The sequence below is a fragment of the Parus major genome, chromosome 3 (assembly GCF_001522545.3).
Source record: "Parus major isolate Abel chromosome 3, Parus_major1.1, whole genome shotgun sequence".
In the NCBI taxonomy this organism is placed as follows: domain Eukaryota; kingdom Metazoa; phylum Chordata; class Aves; order Passeriformes; family Paridae; genus Parus; species Parus major.
Genome location: NC_031770.1, coordinates 81,985,044 through 82,006,576, shown reverse-complemented (window position 1 = coordinate 82,006,576; position 21,533 = coordinate 81,985,044). Strand labels below are relative to the sequence as shown.

At 35.9% G+C, this 21,533-nt stretch overlaps 1 protein-coding gene across 1 annotated transcript in view; it reads right to left on the bottom strand.

The window, feature by feature from the left end:
- IMPG1 (interphotoreceptor matrix proteoglycan 1) overlaps nucleotides 1–18,128 on the bottom strand; it is a 54,142-nt gene extending 36,014 nt beyond the window's left edge. Inside the window, exons 1-5 of the mRNA XM_015621935.2 lie at nucleotides 18,017–18,128; nucleotides 5,655–5,888; nucleotides 2,702–2,868; nucleotides 2,466–2,494; nucleotides 7–74 (exon numbers count right to left, since the gene is read on the bottom strand). Of these exons, the coding sequence (XP_015477421.2) occupies nucleotides 7–74; nucleotides 2,466–2,494; nucleotides 2,702–2,868; nucleotides 5,655–5,888; nucleotides 18,017–18,083 (565 nt within the window). The 5' untranslated portion in view covers nucleotides 18,084–18,128. The remainder of the gene's footprint in view (nucleotides 1–6; nucleotides 75–2,465; nucleotides 2,495–2,701; nucleotides 2,869–5,654; nucleotides 5,889–18,016) is intronic.
- Between the last annotated feature and the right edge of the window lie 3,405 nt (nucleotides 18,129–21,533).

Below are 21,533 nucleotides of genomic sequence, written 5' to 3'. Positions count from 1 at the left end.
TTTTACCTGTAGAAATGGAGGGAATGTCTTCCACCTTTTTGCCTCCTGTTTTCTCTGCTGATATTTCATCTTTCCTATCAATCAAATGAAAATGAATGATTTAATTATCTGCATATTGTACCGGCAATGACAAAAGTGTAAAAAACCAAAAAAACATAGAAATGATCCCTATATTAAGTGTAGTTTAAATGAGAGAAATTACCTCCAATAGAATATTTTGTGACCTGATTAAACAGGCAGTGGAGCAGCATAAGGACTAGCAATCCTGTCAGCAATCTGCTCATGAGGTTTTGTGACAGATTTTATCAATGCCACCAGAGGGATGGGATCACAGAGATTAAATCAGTGCACTGGGTCTGATTATTTTTTACTCTTGGAAGTCAGTGAAGGGTTGACCACTGTCTAAAATGGAAGCAAGATTTATTGTACATCACCTAAATCAGCCTTTGTCTTCTTTGCTATTTCTCATCCTATCAAGGCAGTTCAGTGGGAGCTTTGGGATTCTTCCAATTTTAGAGCCAATGGACATTTCAGGTTCCAGGTGTGTTTCATATGGTGGGTGTGGTGTGAGAAAATAGTGGGTGGGCTTATTTTCAGTTGTCAGGCTGCATTAGAGTACCAAAAGGATGCTTCCAAATAGTCATAGTATCAAATCAGATTCCTGATTCCAGATTATTTTGACATGTGGAAATGTTAGTGTTTGCTTCTGGATATAGTATTCATGGTTACTGCCTACTATGGTTCCCAAGGAGGACAGCTAAATCTCAAGTAAGAATATGGTGGGTATGATGTATCACAGGATTTGGTTTGGTTTTGTTGATAATGATTTTCTGGTTTGAGTTTTATAGTCATGTTGTGATGAATAAATTTTTAATAGCTACTGTTAGCTTGCTTGAAAAAGAGAAATAGTATATATCTCTAAGTACATTTTAAAATACATAGATGAATTAGCAATTCTTTTACTTGGAACAGAAATTATTCCATAGCCTTAAAACCAAATTATTATTCATTTGTAGCTTTTGGGAAAATTAAGGTTCTTAGATAAGGATCTTCTAAGGGAAACTTTGAGATTTTCTCTCATGAAACTGGGAAGTATAATTCCTCAAATTTTGTACAGTGCAAACAGATGGAGTATTTGTGAAAACTGGTATGAATGAAGGAACTAAGGGCAGTGCTAATGTGCAGTGTGGTTTTAACTGAGACAGCAAAAAGCTTGTAACATAGACAGAAAATGTGTCTGAGCTGCATTTCTGTACAGGAAGAACCTAGATGTTTAATAACATAAATAAAGAACATGAATGAATGACAACTGATTTACCACATCCTCTGAATATCTTGCTTGGTGAGAACCAAAGTATTATATGCAGTGTTTTCACAGTGTTAACTAGTTATGTGTTGTATCTGTACCTGGAGACTGATTTCTCTGCATGACATCTAAAGAAGATAGAAAATATTTTCTAAACCATACAGTTGTAAAGACTAAGTCCAACCATGCATAATCATTGCTGTCTGTATTTCCAGCTAAAATACAAGCTATTTCATGGAATTTACTTCACCTTCTTGTGTCTAGGGAAAACAGTACTGTTCACGAAGAACCTAAGAACTCTGAGATCAGTCACTTCACTTAATGTCTTGCTGCTTGCACTAGCAGCAGGATGAATGAAAAAGCCTCCCTTTGGACTTCCAGGGGCATTCAGTTAGGCCCTACATTATTAAAAAATGCGTCAGATCTCCCATGTTGGAATGAATTAAGGTACATAAGACCTCTGTGATCATGAGACAGTGTAACCTATGAATGGAAAAGATTATTTGCCTGAAAATCTCTAGAAAATCAGTGAAAACACAAAGGAAAAAAACCCAAGATATCAATCAGAAGTTGTGGACAACGATTTATCTGGCTGCACTATAGTATTAATATACAGAAAACCAGAGTTCAGCTTTAATCCTGCCATTCTCCAACTCCTGAATATTGCCAGGAGCATATGTTTTCAAAGAGTTTACAGAAAAAAGTATTATGTTAATTAACGCTGTGATGATGTATAAAAGTACAGGAGAAATCTTAAGTGAAGGCATAGAGTTTTCATATTATTGTTTATTGTAGCCTCTCAACTAGACTTTTATTAAGCTGACTTTCCTTTTGAGAATTATAGCAACTTTTGTCACACTCCCAATCAGCTCTAGCCTAATGCAAAGCCATGTCTGTCAGGGTTTCATGCTCACATTAGTCTGAGAAAACACTCAGTGGTGTCTCAAAATGAACAGGCAACTCAGATATTTGGCCATATCCATTATTTGTGATTGAATTACTGTGTCCTGTGATATATCCAGTATACACACCTCTCACAGCACACACCAAATACGCCACAATGCTATCTGATTATCTGCTCACATCCACACACATCTACACATAGCTTTTCAAAGAAGGCAGTAACATCAAGTGGCAAGGTTCTACTTGTGCTACTTACCTTTCCTGGAAGGTTCTATGTTTTACTCGCTGCAAAAAAATTAAGAAAAACAGCATTTTACTAGTGGGTGTATCCAACCATTGAGCCTGTTAGCTCTTTTGTTTACTATACTTTTATGTTTTCATTCTAATACATGCCCCCTCCTTTTCCTGAGTGATACTTTGCCCTTAAATAAGCAGGTGGGGAGGGACTTGGAAGTCTCTCCCAGTTTCTAAACAAATGCCAGTAATCCTTACCCGTTGAATTATTTCTAGGTGCTCTTGGGAATTGCTGAAGTTTTTGCCAATGTCGAATATGCAAAAGGTTTCCTTCTGGCAGGCAGTAACCCAGTTCTGATATTCAGAAGTATCAGGAATCCGATCCAGAAAAATACGAAAGGCTTCCCACACAGCTTCCTGGCAGACTGAGTAAGAAGAAAGGGGCTAGGGATAGATGCTTTGTACCAAATAGTAAACTTGAAAGCCTTTTAACAGTGATTTGGTTACACACATTCATCACTCAAGGTGAAGGAACACAAACTTCTTCAAAATGTTGTTTAAAAATTCTTTTAGAGAAGGGGATTTTCAAACTTATTAGAAAAGCCATTTTAACCAAAACTTGCTAGTAATTTAAAAGCTGTTGCCTTTAGCGCTTTACTTTGCAAAAATTCATTACTGTGAGATGGGACATTTATTTTCAGTACTTGATACCTGCTTTGGCTTAGAGTGAGTTCATTATCTGCATTATCTAAAATATGGGTGTCTCTGAAATTAGTGCAGTAAGTATACTCTAAACTTGCTGTAGGGATGTACTCACCTAGCTGTGTTAGGGCCCCTCAATAATACCTCAGGAACGACCTGCCCTCCCAGTAGAGCAGCTGCATGTGGAGCAGATGTGGTCAGGTTATTAAAAAGGAACAGGCTATCTTTTGAAGAGATTTATTTATTATGAGCTAGCAATTAAAGCTACTTTCTATCTCCTTTTTCTTGCAACTCTCTGGTATTTGTTTTTCTGAGCAGTTACTGCTGAATAAAGATATACCATCTGATGATAAGTAATCCAGTTACCAGATAAATCTGACACATGACCAATTGAGGAGGCATTGTAGCGTGTTCTCCCAGTTTGCCCCACATAAGAGACTGTCCTCATGGTGACCTAAGCTATGATGTGTTACTTCAGAGTTGGTATAAGGTCACAGTATGCTCAAGTATCCAACAGCAGCTGTCTGAGCTCCTACATCTGAGCTGTTTTGTGTTGTGTATTCATCCCTGGAAGCATGGAATGCATATATATGTAAAAAAGATTAGAATTGTCTAAATATTCTTAGCAGAAAAAAAATCTCTAGAGGGCTGATATGATCCACAATTTTTTTTCTGTTACAAATATATCATGGGAATTGAAGGAGGGGAGATCATCTCCTAGGCTTTAGACACAGAAAAGAACCTGAAAGTATATATCCAAAACAAAATGAAGGTAAGATTGTCCCACAGGTGGGTACAGAGTCTCAGACTCCAGCATGGCTACCAGAATGCCTTTTCTTGAAGGATTGTACTGTGGTTACAGATTCAAGGATGATGCTTGTATCACCACATTTGCAAGTGTACCTTTTTTTTTTCATTTATAAGTTTCATCAGATAAATTAACATGCTCAGCTGGGAGGGCAGAAGTCTTTGCCAGAAGTTTTGATCTTTCCTTGAAGGAAATTTTTTTTTACGTTTTGATGAAAGACATTGTAATGGGAAATATGCAGTTGTTCAAGGGAGCAGAAACATCTTTTTGTGAATGAGTGTACAAATTATTCAGCTGCAGAGGGTGTTTTGTTGCTTGCTTTTTGGGAAGTACTCCAGTTTCAATTGAAGAACTGGATGTCACCTGCTTAGAAAATTTTGCAAATGTAGGACACTGCTGGGGAAAAGGAGTATAAGTTTAAACCTTCTTGCACTACAAGACTTACAGAGTCCAATATCCCAGCTGATGTACTGCTCTCCAAAAGAATGGTAGTACTGTCATATTCACTTTTTTAAATGAAAGGGTCATAGTTACAGTTTTTTGAGTTCAGATACCTGTCTGCTTTAGGATAGCTAGTTTTCAGCCCAATCAGGGAGTTTAGGGATTTTCAGGATTAATTTCTATCTAAGAAATGGTTTTTGGATCAGCCCCTGTGACACATTTCAGATTTCTGTCTAATGCCCATCGGATGCTACAATGGATACCAAATATTTTTATATCTATATACAGACAGTGCAGTTCTCCCATGCTGCCTCTAGCTGCTCCATGGCTACTGGAGTAAAATTTTTGCAGCTCTACAGCCTAGAGGGAACTAGTTGGCTCCCTGAAAGAGAGCTGAGGAGCAACCAAGTGACACAGATGAATGTGAATGGATGTTGTCTGATAAAGAGGAAAAATAGATAAGTAAAGGTGATTTAGGGAGTAGATGTTGCCTTAGATACTTGTATCCCAGAAATCTGACTAGGTTTTAGAATTAACTTTGGACCATCCATCTGCGGTGCAAACACACACATTTTTCTAATACAAAATAGAACAACTAGAGGATGAAAGACTGGGAGGGGTAGATGAAGGAAGAGAGAAAATTGGACCAAAAATTGGAATTATTACTCGATAGGCTTTCTGTAGGCAAGGGGAGTAACAAAAGAGCTGGGAAAGCTAGTTGAGAAAGTCTTATTTTTAAAATGTCTCCAGTATTTCTCCTTCCCTAAGCTTTTTTCATGACTTGCTGTTTATTATCTCAGTGTTTATTATATACCAACACCGCCATAGACTTAATGTAACTACAGATACACCAACATGTTTGTGCAATGACCATTTAATATTTCCAATGTTTGTCTTAAATTGGTGCTATTGATTTTAAATAGCAATGATGGTATCTGCTCTTTTGAGAAAGGTGGGACTTCTTTCAACACTAATACGAACATAATTTGGTTTTCATGTTCAGCCATGCTAGAACAGCGTGTAATTACTCTGAGTTCATTAGCCCTTTCAGAGCACTGTTTTATTTTTCTTCTGGTAACTCTATCTTGAACCCTGCTGGTGCACATGTAACATTTGAGTATCTGTGTAAAAATAAAGCATAAAGTCAATAGTACATACACTGCTCAAGAGTGAAGAACAAGATTCTGGAAAATTACTGTGTTTCCTCACTTAAAGGAAAGACTTTGAAGGAGGAAGTATATACTACAATAATCATCTTACCTCTTAATCTATAGTAAGCTTGGTGGCTGGCTAGAATCTGCTTCACTGATTCTTGTGGACAAACTTTCACACCAGTTGAGAAAAAAGATGACCTCTTTGTTCGGTGTTTTGCCATGTCAAATATCCGCCTTATGGTCGATATCCTGGACCTCTTTGTTGTTCTTTCTGTTTTGTCTGACCCTGAGGTGACTGCAAGATGTTTGGCATCAGCACGGTTTATTTTATTAGGAATCTCTGTAAAAAAAAGAAAAAAACCAAGGAAGTACATAAACATACTTTGCCTAGGCAGTAGGTATCCAATACAAATTTGTGTCTTGAAAATGGACATGAGCTTGAGAATTTTTTTTGTTACAGTATAGTGGAGTCACTGCATTGATTGAATTATTGTGCTGAGAAGTGGCCTTTGACCACATGGGGGAACTGAGGCTCAAGTGACTTGGTAACTAATTTCCATGTATTTCAACATGTGACCCCAGGACACAGAGGGTAAAAGTTTCAGAAGCTCCAAATCTTGTTTTCAAAAGTGACTTTGGATTAGAGCCACAGAAGACACTTAAGTGCTTGAACTTTGTGCTAGAGCATCTCATTTGTGAGCATATCACCCTGTAGGGAAATTTACAGTACAGTGATAAGTAATGTCTACAATAGCAGATAAGTAAAATTGGAAATAGTTGTACCTGAAGTCTTTAAAATCTTATCTTTCCTTTGGGCTTCAAGGAACATCTCCCTCCAAAACAGGTCCATAACCTTGAAGCTATCTCAAGAACAAGACCCTGAAACTTCCAAAAGTTGAAGAGGAGTTTTATTGCATTTGGGAAAAGAAAGACTTCTTTCCAGTCTCTCTTTTTCTCTGCAGTCCACTCCTCTATCCTTCCCTCACATAAACTGAACTATTAACCAGAACAGACTATGATTGTTTGCAACTGGATGATAGGTGTTGTGAATACTCTGGCATCATATTTCAATAAACCTTTAAATGTTCCTGAAAAAGTGGAACAGCTATAATAGAAAAAACTGAAATCAGTGACTAGGAATTGAACACTTAGGATTAAATTTTATTTATGAAGCAATTCAGTTATGAAAAATGGAAAAACTTCTAGGCTGTCAGGATAACCTCAAGTGTAGGAACCCCCATCATGAAAATTCAGGACTCATCTGGTTCCACTTCCTAAGTATTTGTGTTGGAGTATTACATGACATAGCAGCTAAATTTAATGTGAGAAAGCTAATGCTAAAAATAGTATATAAACTACAGATTTAAATGAGCTGAAATACAGCTTTTTTGTCACCCATGTGACAGGAGCAATGAGTGTCTTTTAGGTTATCTTCCAAAATTTTGTGTACATGTTAATAAAGATGTTAAAGTAAATTTGGAAACACCCCTTTTTGGTTATAATTTGATACAGTGATTACAAGTGAAAAATAAAGAAAAATATAACCAGAATAGAAGACAATTTGAAAGAATTAAAAAACTTTAAACAAAGGTATGTGTGTTCCTGAATCCTGATGAATCAAATGAACAAATTACTGTGAAAAATGGTTTAAAAGCTTCTAATGGAAGAATAAGGGGAAATAATAGGGTTAAAATGGAGTAAGTTCAGTAAGAGTAGGACTATCAAGAAAAATAAGAGTAAAAATTATCAGTTTTCTAGAGAAAGAATAAATGTCATACTGAATATAACAAACAATAATTATCCTGTTCTTAGGCAAATCAAGAGAAAAATAAAGAAGGTTAAAAACACATAATCTTGACACTTTGGAATTATGTTAATTAAATGTTTAAAGAAAAGTGGGCAAATAAATGATAAGAGAAACAATTGAAAAACGTACTTTTATAAAAAGAGTAGCATGTGTGATGAAGAATGGGGAACATTCTACCGTGTGTGTCAGTAGACATATATATTTATGTCTATCTATATATTTCTCAGTTCTTATTAATTTCCAAATGAACATCCATTGTTTACTGTGTAGAAATCATTGCAGTAATGTCTATATTTTGAGGTAAGTGATCCTCTGATATGGAAAAAAAGTTGACTGCTTGATTGTGATAAATATTTTCTGGAAGAAAGGAAGTTATAAAACAAAGGCAGTAGGTGATTGTTATTACTTTTTAATGCATGCCAGAGACAGTGACCTGCAGCCCTATAACTGCCTAATTGTTGCAAGATAATTTAAAATGATGATGCAGTCAAATAATGTTTGACGTGAAATGAAATGGAAGCAATTTTTACACATTACTATCAGGTCATGAATCATAAACTGTGTAAAGGGAATTTCCCCTGTGAAAACACATCGTTGGATTCAACAGAATCCACAAGTGGCCAAACCCTGAGTAAGCTGAGACACTGAGTTATTTGAATGTTATAGGGGATGAGAGAAGACAATCCAATGCCATTGAAATCTCAAAAGAGACTCCTGAAATCCTCTAGAAGAGAGAATCAAAAATGCACATGGAAAGCAGCCAGTTAGCAGCAACCAGGTCTGTTACCTTTCACAGGGTATATTAACTGTGATAGACCAGCTGCCCCTGCAGCCCAACCAACTGGGGCAGAGGATTTTGTCACTAAGCTCTTTGATAGCTTTTGCATGGAGCAGAGGCCTTTCTTGAAGGATTTGCTGCTTCTCCAGGATTTACCTCTAAGTCTTTAACTTGAATTAAGAATTATACTATTTGTAAAACTGAGAAAGCATATTCTTCTCAAATGACTATTTTAATGATTTCAAAGTCTCTGTGTTAGAGCTTCTCATTCCGAGAAGTGAACAGATATTTATTTTTCAAATTTTTTTTCTTTTCATTCTTTCCCGTTCAATTTTTTTTTTCTTTTTTTTTTTGGGATCTGCATCTAGAGTATATCTATTGCAGTAGGTTTAATTTAATTTATATCTTGTGATTAGTAAATTTCTCTTACTAGAATAACTTTTATTATCATAATTATTTGAAATCACTTTTTTGTTAAAGTAAAATTTGAAGTGGAGAAAGCATTAGCCTTTCCCTGCACATGATTGTCCAGCATGAATTTCCTAATATTTGCTAATTGTGAATGGAAGAAAACTTGCCATTAGGCATAAGCATTTCCTCATAATTCTTCAAATCTGTGTTTTCCCCTGCTTTTGCAGAAATTCTGAACTGAGAAATTTTTACCTAAGCCTCACAGATGTTTTAGCCATATACTTTACTAAAATATTCCTACATCTATACGTTTTTAGATGCCTTGATTTCAGTGCCCTGGGCTAAAAAAAATAAAAATAATCAAAAATACACACACTGTTATGAAATTGAATCCACGGCTATTAGTTGATCCCTTTTCTTTTTACTGTGCAAAATAGTAATTGAATAAACTGGAGCGATGCAAATTTTACAGGTATATAATTTGATGATGTAAATAATATAAATAACACTAGGTTGGTTAACTTTTCTTAAAATAAATAACATTTGTAGTTTTTCTAATTATTTTTTTTCTGATACAACCACATGCAATTAAAATATTCAGTATTTACTGCAAATATACCCTGCCCATTTTGACTTTTTATTATTTAAGCTCTGTTTTTTTCACAGAGGTGACTGTCTCAGTTTTACTTTTAAAAGATGTGTTTAAGTTTTTTGCTTTTCTTCAATAGTTCTAGGGCAGAAGGACAGATAATTGTAGAAATCTGATAATGTTTTACTCTACAGCTAATCTCCAAGATGCCTTAAACAAAGTTCTAACTCTCCTTTATTCTCACATGAAGGAATCTACACCATGTCCAAATTTTCCAGGTGATGTACTTGCAGAAAATATTGAGGTAGTTTTACCAAGGTTGTCTACAGAACCACTGTTAGCTGTTATTAAATTCTGGAGTTCCTGAGATCTAGTCCTGAACTTAGACAACGATAAAAAATTTTTTTCAAAATACCATAAAGAAATTTTCAAAATATGATACAGCAATCTAATTCATATGGGATCCAATCAAAGCGTTTTGAAATCCATACCAATCTCTCAAGTGCATAGTACTGCTCTTCAGGTTTGGTTTCAGGCAGACAAATGGTATTCATTTCACATATTAAAAATCTGAAATTCTTGAAATTAGGCCAGGTCTCTCCTCTGTGTCTCTTGAGACCTTCATTATCAAATTTATTCTCTAACTAAAATAACAAGACAGGAGGAACAGATTTCAAAAGTTCCTATATGTTCTTAATAATATGCATGTCAAAAGAGGAAAAGTACATCATTAATAAAATGGATTCTAGAGAAAAAGAGTTTAAAGTTATTCAGATAATTGGTCAGCTTTTTTTATTTTTATTATTTTTAATTTGCTTTTATAAACACAGGAGCAAGAGGGTCTTATATATTTTTGTGCTAATGGAGTGGATGCTTCTCTATTTAGATTTATTAATTTCTCTCTTAAGTACTAGTTTGGAAGGCCTCAAATTTTGAAGTAGTTGGAGTTGAAAAACTACATTTTTCAGCAATATGGACCATCTCTGTGTAGGAACATTTATCTACAGCATTATTTTGCCAGTAAATGTTTATTTTTATTTGACCTGAGAAAATTTAGATGCTGTTGGATATTAAGAGAATAATTAAAAATATGGTAGCTAAAGATTTGCCAGCAAAATTCAAGGTGACAAAATCATTGTAGTCTGAATAATTCATCATTAAAATCATCAAAAGGTTTGAAAAAGCAGATTAGTCTGAAAAATCAGTGTATCTTCTTAGGATAGAAAGGAATTTGATTAACAAATATGACATTGCCTGCACAATAAAATAATAATTACAAGGCTTGTGTAAAGGGAAATATTGAAATACAATGAGAAAAGCTTATCAGGAAGGTTAATTCAGCAAAGATCCATGAATATGTAGAGGTTAAATTTATAGTGGGGCCAACATATTGTTGATAATTGAGCCAGTAACAAAAGCATGGCTGACTAGAAGTTGATCTTGAGTTTTCTTAGTGGGCTGATCAATGTAAGCACCAGATGGAACATAGAAAGTACAAGAAGGTAAAACCTGGGCCCCTCACCTAGAGGCACTCTCCTCCTGTCCTGGCAGCAGTGAGCATCCCACATTCTAATGGCACCAGCCAGTGACACACAGGGTGCCCATGACATGTCCTCTCCTTATATTCCTTTTGAAATATTTTTTTCCATGGCATGTTTCCTGAGGTCTGTTGCATGGGAAGAGCCTTTGTAGGGTCTTAGTTGATCAGGGACAGATTAAAATATGGCATGGCTTTATCACCAAATGATACCTACATCCTGTGTGCAGCAATCTCTATCTTCCCATGCAGGTGTGGAAGTAGAGGTTTTATTCTTGCTGATGTTCAGGGCTGCTTTGCCAGTGCTTTGTCAGATACTGTTACTTCGACTGTGTTTGCTTTGCATTTCCAGATGTGTTTTCACAGCCATAAACGCTCACAGTTTTGAATAGTTCAGGGTATGGAATTCCATACTAGAAAAATTAATGCTAATATTTAACCTCCTCAGGTCTTGTCTGAGATCTCAATGCCCTTAAACCCAAGGTAATATGGCTTGCTTGAACTTATCTTCACATCCAATATATTATTGAACTGTTTTTAGTGCACACAGGGAAAGAACTTTGAAAAGAATTGCTGAGGGTCTCAGCCATGATGATTGTTGCATCCTGATGGGTCTTATCTGGGCTGTAACTGGGGTAGCTGAGGCACAGTGGGGAGTTCACTTTGGATCTCACTATGCCTCCATTTCCAAAAAAGAAAAGAGGGCTAAGATATATATTAAAAGTAAGTAATTTTAATTCCTCATAATAAATATGGACAATGAGCTTGGTAATTCTTGTTTGGTATGTTTGCTTTGTAAATTCTATTCTTAAATGTGACTAAACAGTAACATTGCCTATGGAATGAGGCCTGGATCTTTAATTGTGGCAATTCTGTATCTATAGAGGACAGGTCCAGGCTTCCAGTTTGGAAGATCCTGCATCCAGCTAGCTAAAATTCACTCCTGAACTTCCTGTACAAGAACCCCAAAGATGATGGATACACACTCAGCACTGTAGAACCCTCCTGTACCTACTAATATATCATATTATGCGAGACTCAGCATCACCTTTACACATGAGGGAGGTGCCAGGCTCTGGGTGTGCAGTGGAGACTTTATCCAAAAGACAAAATATGCCTGATCCCTGTATCTCTTGTAAGGATTCAGCATGAAAAAACATCACCTCCACATATTCAGAAGCCGTACTCAAGCTGACTGTGACACAGAAGAGAAGTTGCAGTCTGCTGCTTATTAGGCAAGTTCTGTAATTTTCAACTTTTGAAGGCTATGTTCATTTTAAAAATTAGATCTGTACCAAGGGGTTTCCTTCTCAAGAATCCAGAAAAATGGTGGGGTTACATAAATCCTGCTTCTTTGTCAGAAATGCAGGACAATGCTTCTATAAATGCCTGTGAAAGGTGAATAATCACATATGTTCACATAGTGCCCTAGTAAGGTAAGTTTCCCATGAATTTTTGTGATACATTCCCATTGTAACCCTTATGTTAAAAATACTAAATGTTTGTTTATAATGAAACAACCTACACCTCAGAACATATATGGAAATAAATCTGAAGAAGAATGTGATAAATTATTCTTTGATATTATCAAATTATATATGATATAAACAATGACATTAATAATGTGAAAATTTTAATTAAAACTTCAAAAATTTTTATTTTGTTTTTTGTTCAAAGCTAGGAGATGGCATTAGGTAATTCTTCTTGTTTAGAACCCTTCAAATTAACCTGGATTTACATTTTGGTAGCAAAGATCATGGCTGTCATCAACCAGTATGCTCTTGGATTTCAGTAAGTGTGAAGAATTTAATTTCTGCAACTAGGTAACACTGGGAAGCTAAAGTAGATATCAGAATCCTCCTCTGCTCATACATATCTGTGTGGCTTTCTATGCCAAGTGGAGAAATACAATTGATAACCACCTTCAGGAAGAAACAAATAATTTGGAACAGTTTTAATGAAATTTATGCTTGGACCTTGTAACAGACAAACAGTTTTGTCTCCCTCTCTAGAGCAGATAATTTAGTAACTTCTTTGAATTATACAAATTATACAATTCATGGGAAAATAATTGTAGTGAATTATCCACCTATTATAGATGAGACTAGAAAGCATCACATGCAACTGGTAAGATTTTCCTGCTTTCGTGAATATAGTTGTCATGTAGTAATGATGAAGCCACATTCACAATAAATTCTGTCTGTACACACCACACATATTGCACACGCTGAAATCTTTGCCTTAACATAAGATTTTGACACATTTTCTTGCAACTGGAAAAAATAGTAAGAAACTCATGTTCTCATAGATGTAATATGTCTCATTAAAGGTAGAAATTTTTACATTCTCTTTCAGACAGAAAGGTGAAAAATTTTATTCATCAACTGTGCTCACTTCTGCTGCTGGAATTAATAAAAAGTATCAAAGGCTTTCATTGCCAGTTTCTGAATCTTGCAACAGTCTGCTTAAAGTCCAGAACCTGCATGAGCAACAGCACTGAAGAGTGACTGGTTTTAATGTCCATGTATGAAACATGTATCTATTTCTATTTTTTTTTTTGCCATCTTAGAAGCATTTGACCTGAAAGGCTGTTCTATTAATTGATATGGATATGATATCAAAGGATGCAAGAAAATGCCCTAAATGTTAGTTCTTGGAAGGATGCATCCAACCTGCAATGAGAAAACACTCATCTGAGCACCTCTGCTCTCAGGTTTCTGATCAGTCATTCTCAGAAGTCAGGTTTATCTGAGAAAGTCAGCGAGACAGCATAAGTCCAAGTTCCAGTGATTCTTTGCCATGTATATCAACATTTCAACAGTTTTGATGGTATAAGTCAAAGAGCTGCAGTGCAGAATGGGTTTATTGAGGTAACTGTATTCACATATGATAACAATTAGGATGTCTGCTGTATGAAAAGGTGACAGAAGCCCCAGTGTCATCTCTTTACTTCAGCTTATGTAATTGGAACTGGTCAATTTTCCTCACAGTTTGGGGTCACTCATTCTGCAGTACAATCTACAGTCTCTGGCTAATTGACTACACCTTGCTTTGACAGAGCATGACTTGCACTTAACCTTACTTAACTTCGTTATGTATCAAGCTGCATAGACCAGGTTTGGTTTGGAGGACACCTAATCCAATTCTTGATCTAGGCATGAAAACTTATTCATCTGGTTTTGAGGGAGAAGAGGAAAGGGAAAAGAACTTGAATAGAAATGTCTTCATTTTGTGTCATCACCATGAAATCACAAAATTAGAGATGAGTGCATTGCTGTTCAATGCCAGAAACTGCTGGGGTTTCTATGATCTGTGCTGAGTCATATATATCAAAGGTATACCTGCAACACAGCCACTAAAACTGTTATTTCAGCTAACAGAGGTACCAAGATTGTCAGCATAAAGTTGGGTAAAGTCTGAGGGAGGTTTTGAAACATTTGAGAGGCTAGAAAGAAGATAATCTTGGCTCTGCACTGAAACAGAACTTTAGAAGCCAGTAGAACCTCAGAAACGCAAAGACAATCATGGTGGCCTAAATACAATTAGTTATGTAGCTGTGAGCCTGGGTCCTACTGGTTTGCAGGCGTCAGGGTACTCCCAGATGATTGTTAATCTTATGTTTTCCAGACAGGTTACTGTTCTGAAGTCTCTGTCTAGTAGCTCGCAGCTGACAGTGACTAAATGTCAGCAGACATGTATGTGAAAGCAGATAGATGTTTCTTTTTAAGAAGTGTGTTATTCAATATCACACATTCTGAATGGGAAGAAATTGAAATACAGTTGGCCTTACAAAGTACAAACCTCATGGAATTTACAAGATAGTGCACCTAATTCCTGATTAATATGGAAGAATTATATGACAGAAAATGATCAGAAGACTAATTTTAATCCCAAAAGGACTAGGTTGGACAGAGGTAAAAAAAGAAGGAAAACATATTTAAGATATTTCAAGGCATCAAAATGCAATAGAATGCATGCAGAATTTTCCTTTGGGGAAGAAAAACTATCTTTTGGAAAGAAAACACCATGTTTGCTATGTGATGGGTGTTGGCCATGTCACTGATTAAACCACAAAGACTCCAAAATTAGCTGAGAAATGAACAAGAACAATCTGGATTTCTAGAAGGCTACGATTCCCAGTTATTTTATTGTCGCCTGTAAATTAATGTCCTGTAGAAGGAGAAAACTTTTGATTATTAATATTGATCACCTTGTCCACAGGTGTTTTCTGAGAAAAAGCCCACATATCTTGCTGTTCATTCACATGCAGTTCACTGATCCCTATGGCACAGGTGTGACTATTTCTGGAATTAATCTTTAGGATTCAGTGACAATGGTCTAGTATTTATATTAAAGTTTGGCTTTTAGCCAGAAAACAAAAAAGATCAAATCCCATATATAGTGCAATGTTACATTTGTTTCAGAAAGGAGATAAAAAAGGAAAGATATTTTCATAAGTTTATAAGCCCAATTAGGGAAGCCAACTTTAACATTCAAATTCTTATTTTATGGATAGAGTAGAAGATAATCTTAATGCAAAATCCTTGATATTCTGTGATTTTCCTTTTCCTTTTGCACAAATTTGCTTAAACTTTTTTTAATTTTTTTTTTTAAATTTTATTTGGGGGGGGACAATTATAGTAATGAAGATCTGAAACATTTCCTGCTGAATTAGAACAGCCTAGCGGGAAGGGGTGAGTCAGAATGAATTAAAATGATTTCATAGAGCACACACAAAGCCTTTGTGTCCTAAGGAATGGCTGAGTAAACAGCAGATATTTGCTTGCTGAACAAAAAAATGCCATAAAACAGCCTTGAACGCACTCTGGCCCCCTGTTCTCAGTGTCAAATGCTAGGATGTACCCAGCATCAAGAAATGGCTTTGAGAGTTCAAAGCCCCTCTGCATTTTGGTATTTAGTCTGGCTGCTCAGTAGTTTACTATCCAGATTTTGTGCACAGATTTTTTTTGCTGTCACAAAGTTTTTATCCCTCTCACTTTCCCTTTCCATGAGATTTTTCCATGAGACAATTTTTGTCAGGACAGTGGCAAAATTATGGCCAAAGTTAAACACTGTAACTCTTACTTTGCCCTCTACAGTTTCCTGTAGAGAAAACTATAGGAATTTTGTAGTCTACTACAAAATTTTGTATACTGTGGAATTGGAGGTACTCCTGGAGAGCCTCCAAATGGCTGGGAGGACTCTATGGATCCTTAAATAGGGACAGGGAGGAAGGACCAAAAAATTACCAAAACCACAAAAATTACTAAGCAAGCTCCATATTAACCCACTTTTTGTTAAATATAAATATTTATATGAGAAAATAAAGAATTTGAATTTTAGTTTTTCATCAATTGACTAAACCTTTAAATATTTAGAAATTATCTCTAATTTTTTTTGTTTAAGATGGGGCTGTTTTATATTTTAGTCTCTCACTTCCTAGTCCTTCACAGTTTACATGTACTGCAAATTTGAATGACCATAAAGGTCTCAAGACATCTATGTTAGGAGCCCAAATGAGTGATTCCTGCAAATATTCAGACTAGTGGGAGACCCTATATACTTGAAAAAAATATTTTCCGTATCTCACTCTAATGCTAAGTCATAAAATAACAGCTCTGGAAGCATCTCTGCTCTGCTAAAGAAGTTTCTTAACACAAGCATTAAGTGTTTTGAGATCTGTGTGCATATATTTGAAATCAAATAGTTTAAAAATATTATGTATGGCATGACTAAAAGTAAAAAAAAAGTTATCATCATACATATATGCATACAACATGCACTTTAGAGAACTGGTGGCAAGGAATATTTCCAGCTATTTAGTTATTTAGTATGCCTCTCTGTCAAGATAGCCCCCCATTATTTTGCTGGTCTTTTATGGAAAGTATATTTTAACATACAATTTGCAATTGGTGAAACTATGTGACACCACTTTTACCACTATTGATTTCTAAGTTGTAATTATAAATAGGGACTGCAACAAATGCCATCAAGCATGCGTGAATAGCCTGAATTCATTCTGTCTCATTCCATCATAGACTATGCAGTTTACATGCAAAAACAATGCATCTTAATAAAACTTGTTTTCTTGTCAGACGTGAAATATCATCATTCTCTCATTTTTTGCCACATTTCCAAAATATCATTAGTGATTATGTGAAACAATTTGCATAGAATCAAAAAATAAAAATAAAGAGTGGCAAAACATAATTCTAGTACTAACTATATATTTTCCCAAGGACTTTTTCAGTACTTTAATTGTCTGCTAGCAAAGATTTACTTAATTTAACTGAGATACAAGAACTGGGTTTCTGTATTTCTTTAAGAAAAGCAGAAGTTTCTTAAGAAAACCCAAATGTGTAAACAAAACTTTCCAAATAGTATTGACAGCAGGCTATATTTCATACTGTCTCCCTAATAAACATTTAGATAATGTTGAGGAGACTTATCTTTTATAATTTTACATTCTTTACATTTAATTAACAGGCCTGACATAAAAATAGAAGGTCATTGACTTGAGCACACATAGCAGTTGTAATGTTAGCTTTTAATTCAGTTATGCAAATATCAAAGCATAGATGGAAAAGCTAACGAGAGAAACCTCCTCCAAAATTAAATGCATTCCCCAAAGCTCTAGATCTTTTAAATATGGGACTAACCAGGGAAAATCACATAACCGTCTTTTCTTTTTTGTCGTTGAAGTAACTTTATAAATGTTGTGAACTTTTAAATGGTTTTAAATAGAGCAATAGTTAGCTGATGCATTAAGTACAGAGCAGTTCTCTGCATTTATATTTTCTTGCAAATAATTTTGTAGTTATTATTACATTAATCCTTACTGGTATTGCCATTTTTTGTATATTTGGCCGTATGGTGTATTCTTCCAGAATTTGCCCATCCAGAAGTTTTTGAAGTTGTTTTTAATAATCAGAAGAACCTTCTTCACTAGTAAATGCAGATATATTTTGCTACTTTCTCTTAATTTCAGTGATGAAAGACCATCTTTAACCACGTCAACACTTCGATGTTCTTTCAGCGTTTTTCACTTTCCATATATTTGACTCCCAGATATTTTTTCATAACAGGGCATGTTCCGCTAAAATGAAGATAAATGCATCTCTTACAGATATTTTAAAATATAAAAAATGCACATAAGGAATAATGCCAGTATTTCCTTTTTCAGCTTTATAGCAGTATCAGTAACCATCGTGTCTCCAGCTGAATTGTCAAAACACCACATTCTGAACTAATAATTCTGTAATATGAAAGCCCTTGATCTTGCAAATATTTTTTTTCTCAACATATGCAAAGTAAAATTAACCTAAACCTTTAATATATGAACTTACCTCTGCTTCCCTGAACTTGGAGAGCAAGGCAAATGATCAAAAATATTAATCCAGTCTTCAAATGCATGCTGTCTATTGATCATTCACAGTTTTCAAGACCAGTCATGCAGGAAACAAGAATATTTTGGTCGAGTAGAAGAATTCCGTTTTCTCAGAGAACAAAAATCCCCAAATATCTTTATTTTTCAGGTGTCTCCAGCCTTGGAGTACATTGAACTGCACCTAGGCAGAGTGCAACAGGGGCCAGAGTGCAAGAGCTGGGCAAACCCCTCCAACGCCCACACTTCTAGCCTGGGGAACTGGAGTGGTAAGACAAGAGTGACGAAGTTTTAAAAAAAAGCAGTGTCTGTTTCTGGAATAATCTGTTTAGCTGCTGCTCAGACATAATCCCTCTTACGGTCCAGCTGGAAGAGCTTTCTTCATCTTATTAACCTTCTGGAGCGGCATCTGTCAGCCCCAGAAGACTTCAACAGCACCAAGATAAACAACAGGAGTCTCTTTTAGTTCCCATTGCCTTTGAGCACTGATCCTTGGGGCATTCTGGAGGTATGGCATGTGAGCACAGGGAGAGATAATTGTGCTGTCTCCAAACCAGTGACCACGAACCCCAGGGGACTTCCTTAAGATAGCTTGCTCCTGAAAGAACGTACAGTGCTCAGCTCCTCCACCGCCTGTGTCTTGCAATCCCCTCTCCCTTCCTGTACCACAAGGCTGCTGTTGGAATATTCCCATCGGAGCAGTGATGATGATGTTCAGTGACAGTGGTGAAGTGATGACTCAGCAGTAAATTGCAGCAGGGCTGGCACAATCTGATGCCAAACTGTGACTGGGGCAGGGAAAGTGCTGCATGGTGGGAGGAAAAGAGAAAGTGGTGGGAAATGGTGTGTCAAGCACACAGCTCTAACTAGGCCACGAATTGGCAGTGACTGAATACACACACTGTTCAAACAGCTCTGCTCCAGTTTCACAGATAACTATTCCAGTTACATATTGGCAAGTGTAAGTGTTCCATACTCACCCTTTTATTTTCCAGTAACTTTTTTATTGTTGTTTTACACCTGAAAATGCTACCAAGTAGGTGTTTCTCGTGGTCTCTCCCCTCAAAATTTTTTGTCCAAGTGCTTTAACATAAGAGGTATCTAGACTGGCAGCAAGCATCTGTAAGCACAAGTTACTTTAAGAGCAACCTTCATTTGAACCCAATCAGTATTCTATTTTTACTTAGGATTTAAACAATGGTAACCTCCCTCCCTTTCCAAGATTGTCTGATTTTAACAACTCAGACCAGCTACTGTGCAGACTGGTCTGGGACAAGACAAGATTTGCTTTTTTTTCCTAATGTATAAACTTCCATGCACATTGTTTTATTGTTCCAACAAAACAAATTAAGAATACCTTGCCAGCAGCACAATGCAAAGCAACAGTGGATGATTAGGATTTCTACTGAAGAAAAATTTATTATTATATAAGGATAGTTCTTTAGCAGCACCAATATCTGTCTTTACATGTTTTACATATAATAATCACATTGTATATAGTGTAATCATAGAAGTAGTACTTGTGTGAACCAGGTAAACTTTAGCAAAACGTTTATATGCATGTTATATTTGAAAGATGAAGCTCCCCCCATACATTACTTTATTTTTAGTTACTTCAGCTTTAAATCTGCAACAATTGGAAGCAAAGAGAATTTTTCTCAGGGTGGTGGAATCTGCCATTTCTGGAGAATTTGGAATTGGTGAAAGGCAGATTGTTTCCTAGAGCACTCTGGGTACCAAACTCCATATGGAATTTGGTAGGAATGTGATCCTTTAATTCCATTAGGAATCTAATTTGTCAGACTACATTTTGAAAACGTGCAATTAAGAGATTTACTTAATTACTCTAGAAACTGGTTAGTGAAGCCTGGGCCAGGAATCAGAAATCCTATATCAAAGCTTTCATATAAAATTGTATTTTTGAGCCATTCACATGTCGGGGAAGGCAGACATTTAATTGCACATTCTTATCTTTCAGAGATAAAGGAACAAGAACAATCCTAAAATATGGCACTGTTTTTAGTGTCAAGATATGACTTAAGGGAAAGATTGAGCTCTATAGGTAAACTATGATTAAAAATTTGTAGGGCAGGAGTTTGCATACTTTGAGATTATGCTTAAATCATTAATATTTCAAGATGTTTTCTGCTAAGGCAGTACCTTCTATGCAGTTTCATTTAATTAAGAAATTTTGTAACTAACCTTGATAACTGCCACAGGGGAAGCAAACAAGAATGATAAACACTCATTAAAACTAAGGCAATATTATCTAGGGACCACTCCATCTCTAAGTACTGCAGAGTTTAATTATAGGTCACTGTTAATTAATCTAGAAGTGTTTCTTCTAGTTGGTTTGCTGTCAACAATAATTATATATTGTTAAAAAGGTGATTAAAAAAATTCTACTGAAATTCAATAGTGCATTACAAATATAATACCAAGACATGGGAAGGGCAAAACAGGATGCCAAAATGTCCATTCACCCAGGATAACTGCTTACAAATGGGTTAAATTCAACTTGTTACTGGTCATCTGTGTGCATTGCTTCACATACCTAGACTAATCACTGATATATTGTTTAAATACAACTAAAGCTGTTTCCTTTGGTTGTAAAAGGAAAAAAAAAAAAAAAAAAAAGAAAAAAGAAGACAGTTTAGGCCTGCAAGGACTCCATCCAGAAGACCTTTGTTTTAAATTATTGGTAAGTCTGGGGCTCAGGACATTGTCGCATAAAGATGGCCTAGAGGTTGTTGTTATGCACAGTGCTGAATTTTAGGTACCCTACCTAGGTATGTAAATCAGGGTGCCAGCTAACTCACGTTACTGATAAAAGGAAGTTGTATTTTATACCATCAGCCAGAGTCTACACCATCTCCATTCCACTTCAGGTAATTTCTGTATCCTGAGTCATTTCTCTACTGGTCTAGCCAACTGTTTTCCTTAACATTTGCACACTGCATTTACCTGAGAGATGTTTCTCACCCTGGGGTAGGGGAGATATAAAATTTTGAAGTTTGTTTTAAATAACCTCAGGCCTTTCTCTGGTATTCATTATTTCCATAAGAGCCAGATAGATGCTTAGTGACCAGGGTACACTGGGCACAGCTTCAGGCTTCTGATTAAAAGAGAGGAAACCTGGATTCTTCTGGTTCCTTCTCTGCTGTTGAATTTGGCTAAATCAAGCTTTGTGTCTCAGCCTCCTGATCTGCAGGGATAAATGGAAAGGAGAATTTTTGAAAAAATGAAGTTCTGTGTCATGCTCTTGTCCTGCAGGAGCAATATTCCTAGCAGGACTAGAAATTTGAATGAGATGATGGTGAAAGTTATCAGAAGGATGGGAGGGTTTCCCTATGGGGAAATACCACCAAGCCTTGAAACCTTTGGCCTGAAAGGCCAAGACATAAAGGTTGAGAGAATGATTAAATGACTCAGTTTTTCTTGTAAGATGGAAGAAAGAAGAGGAAAATACCCAATTTCAT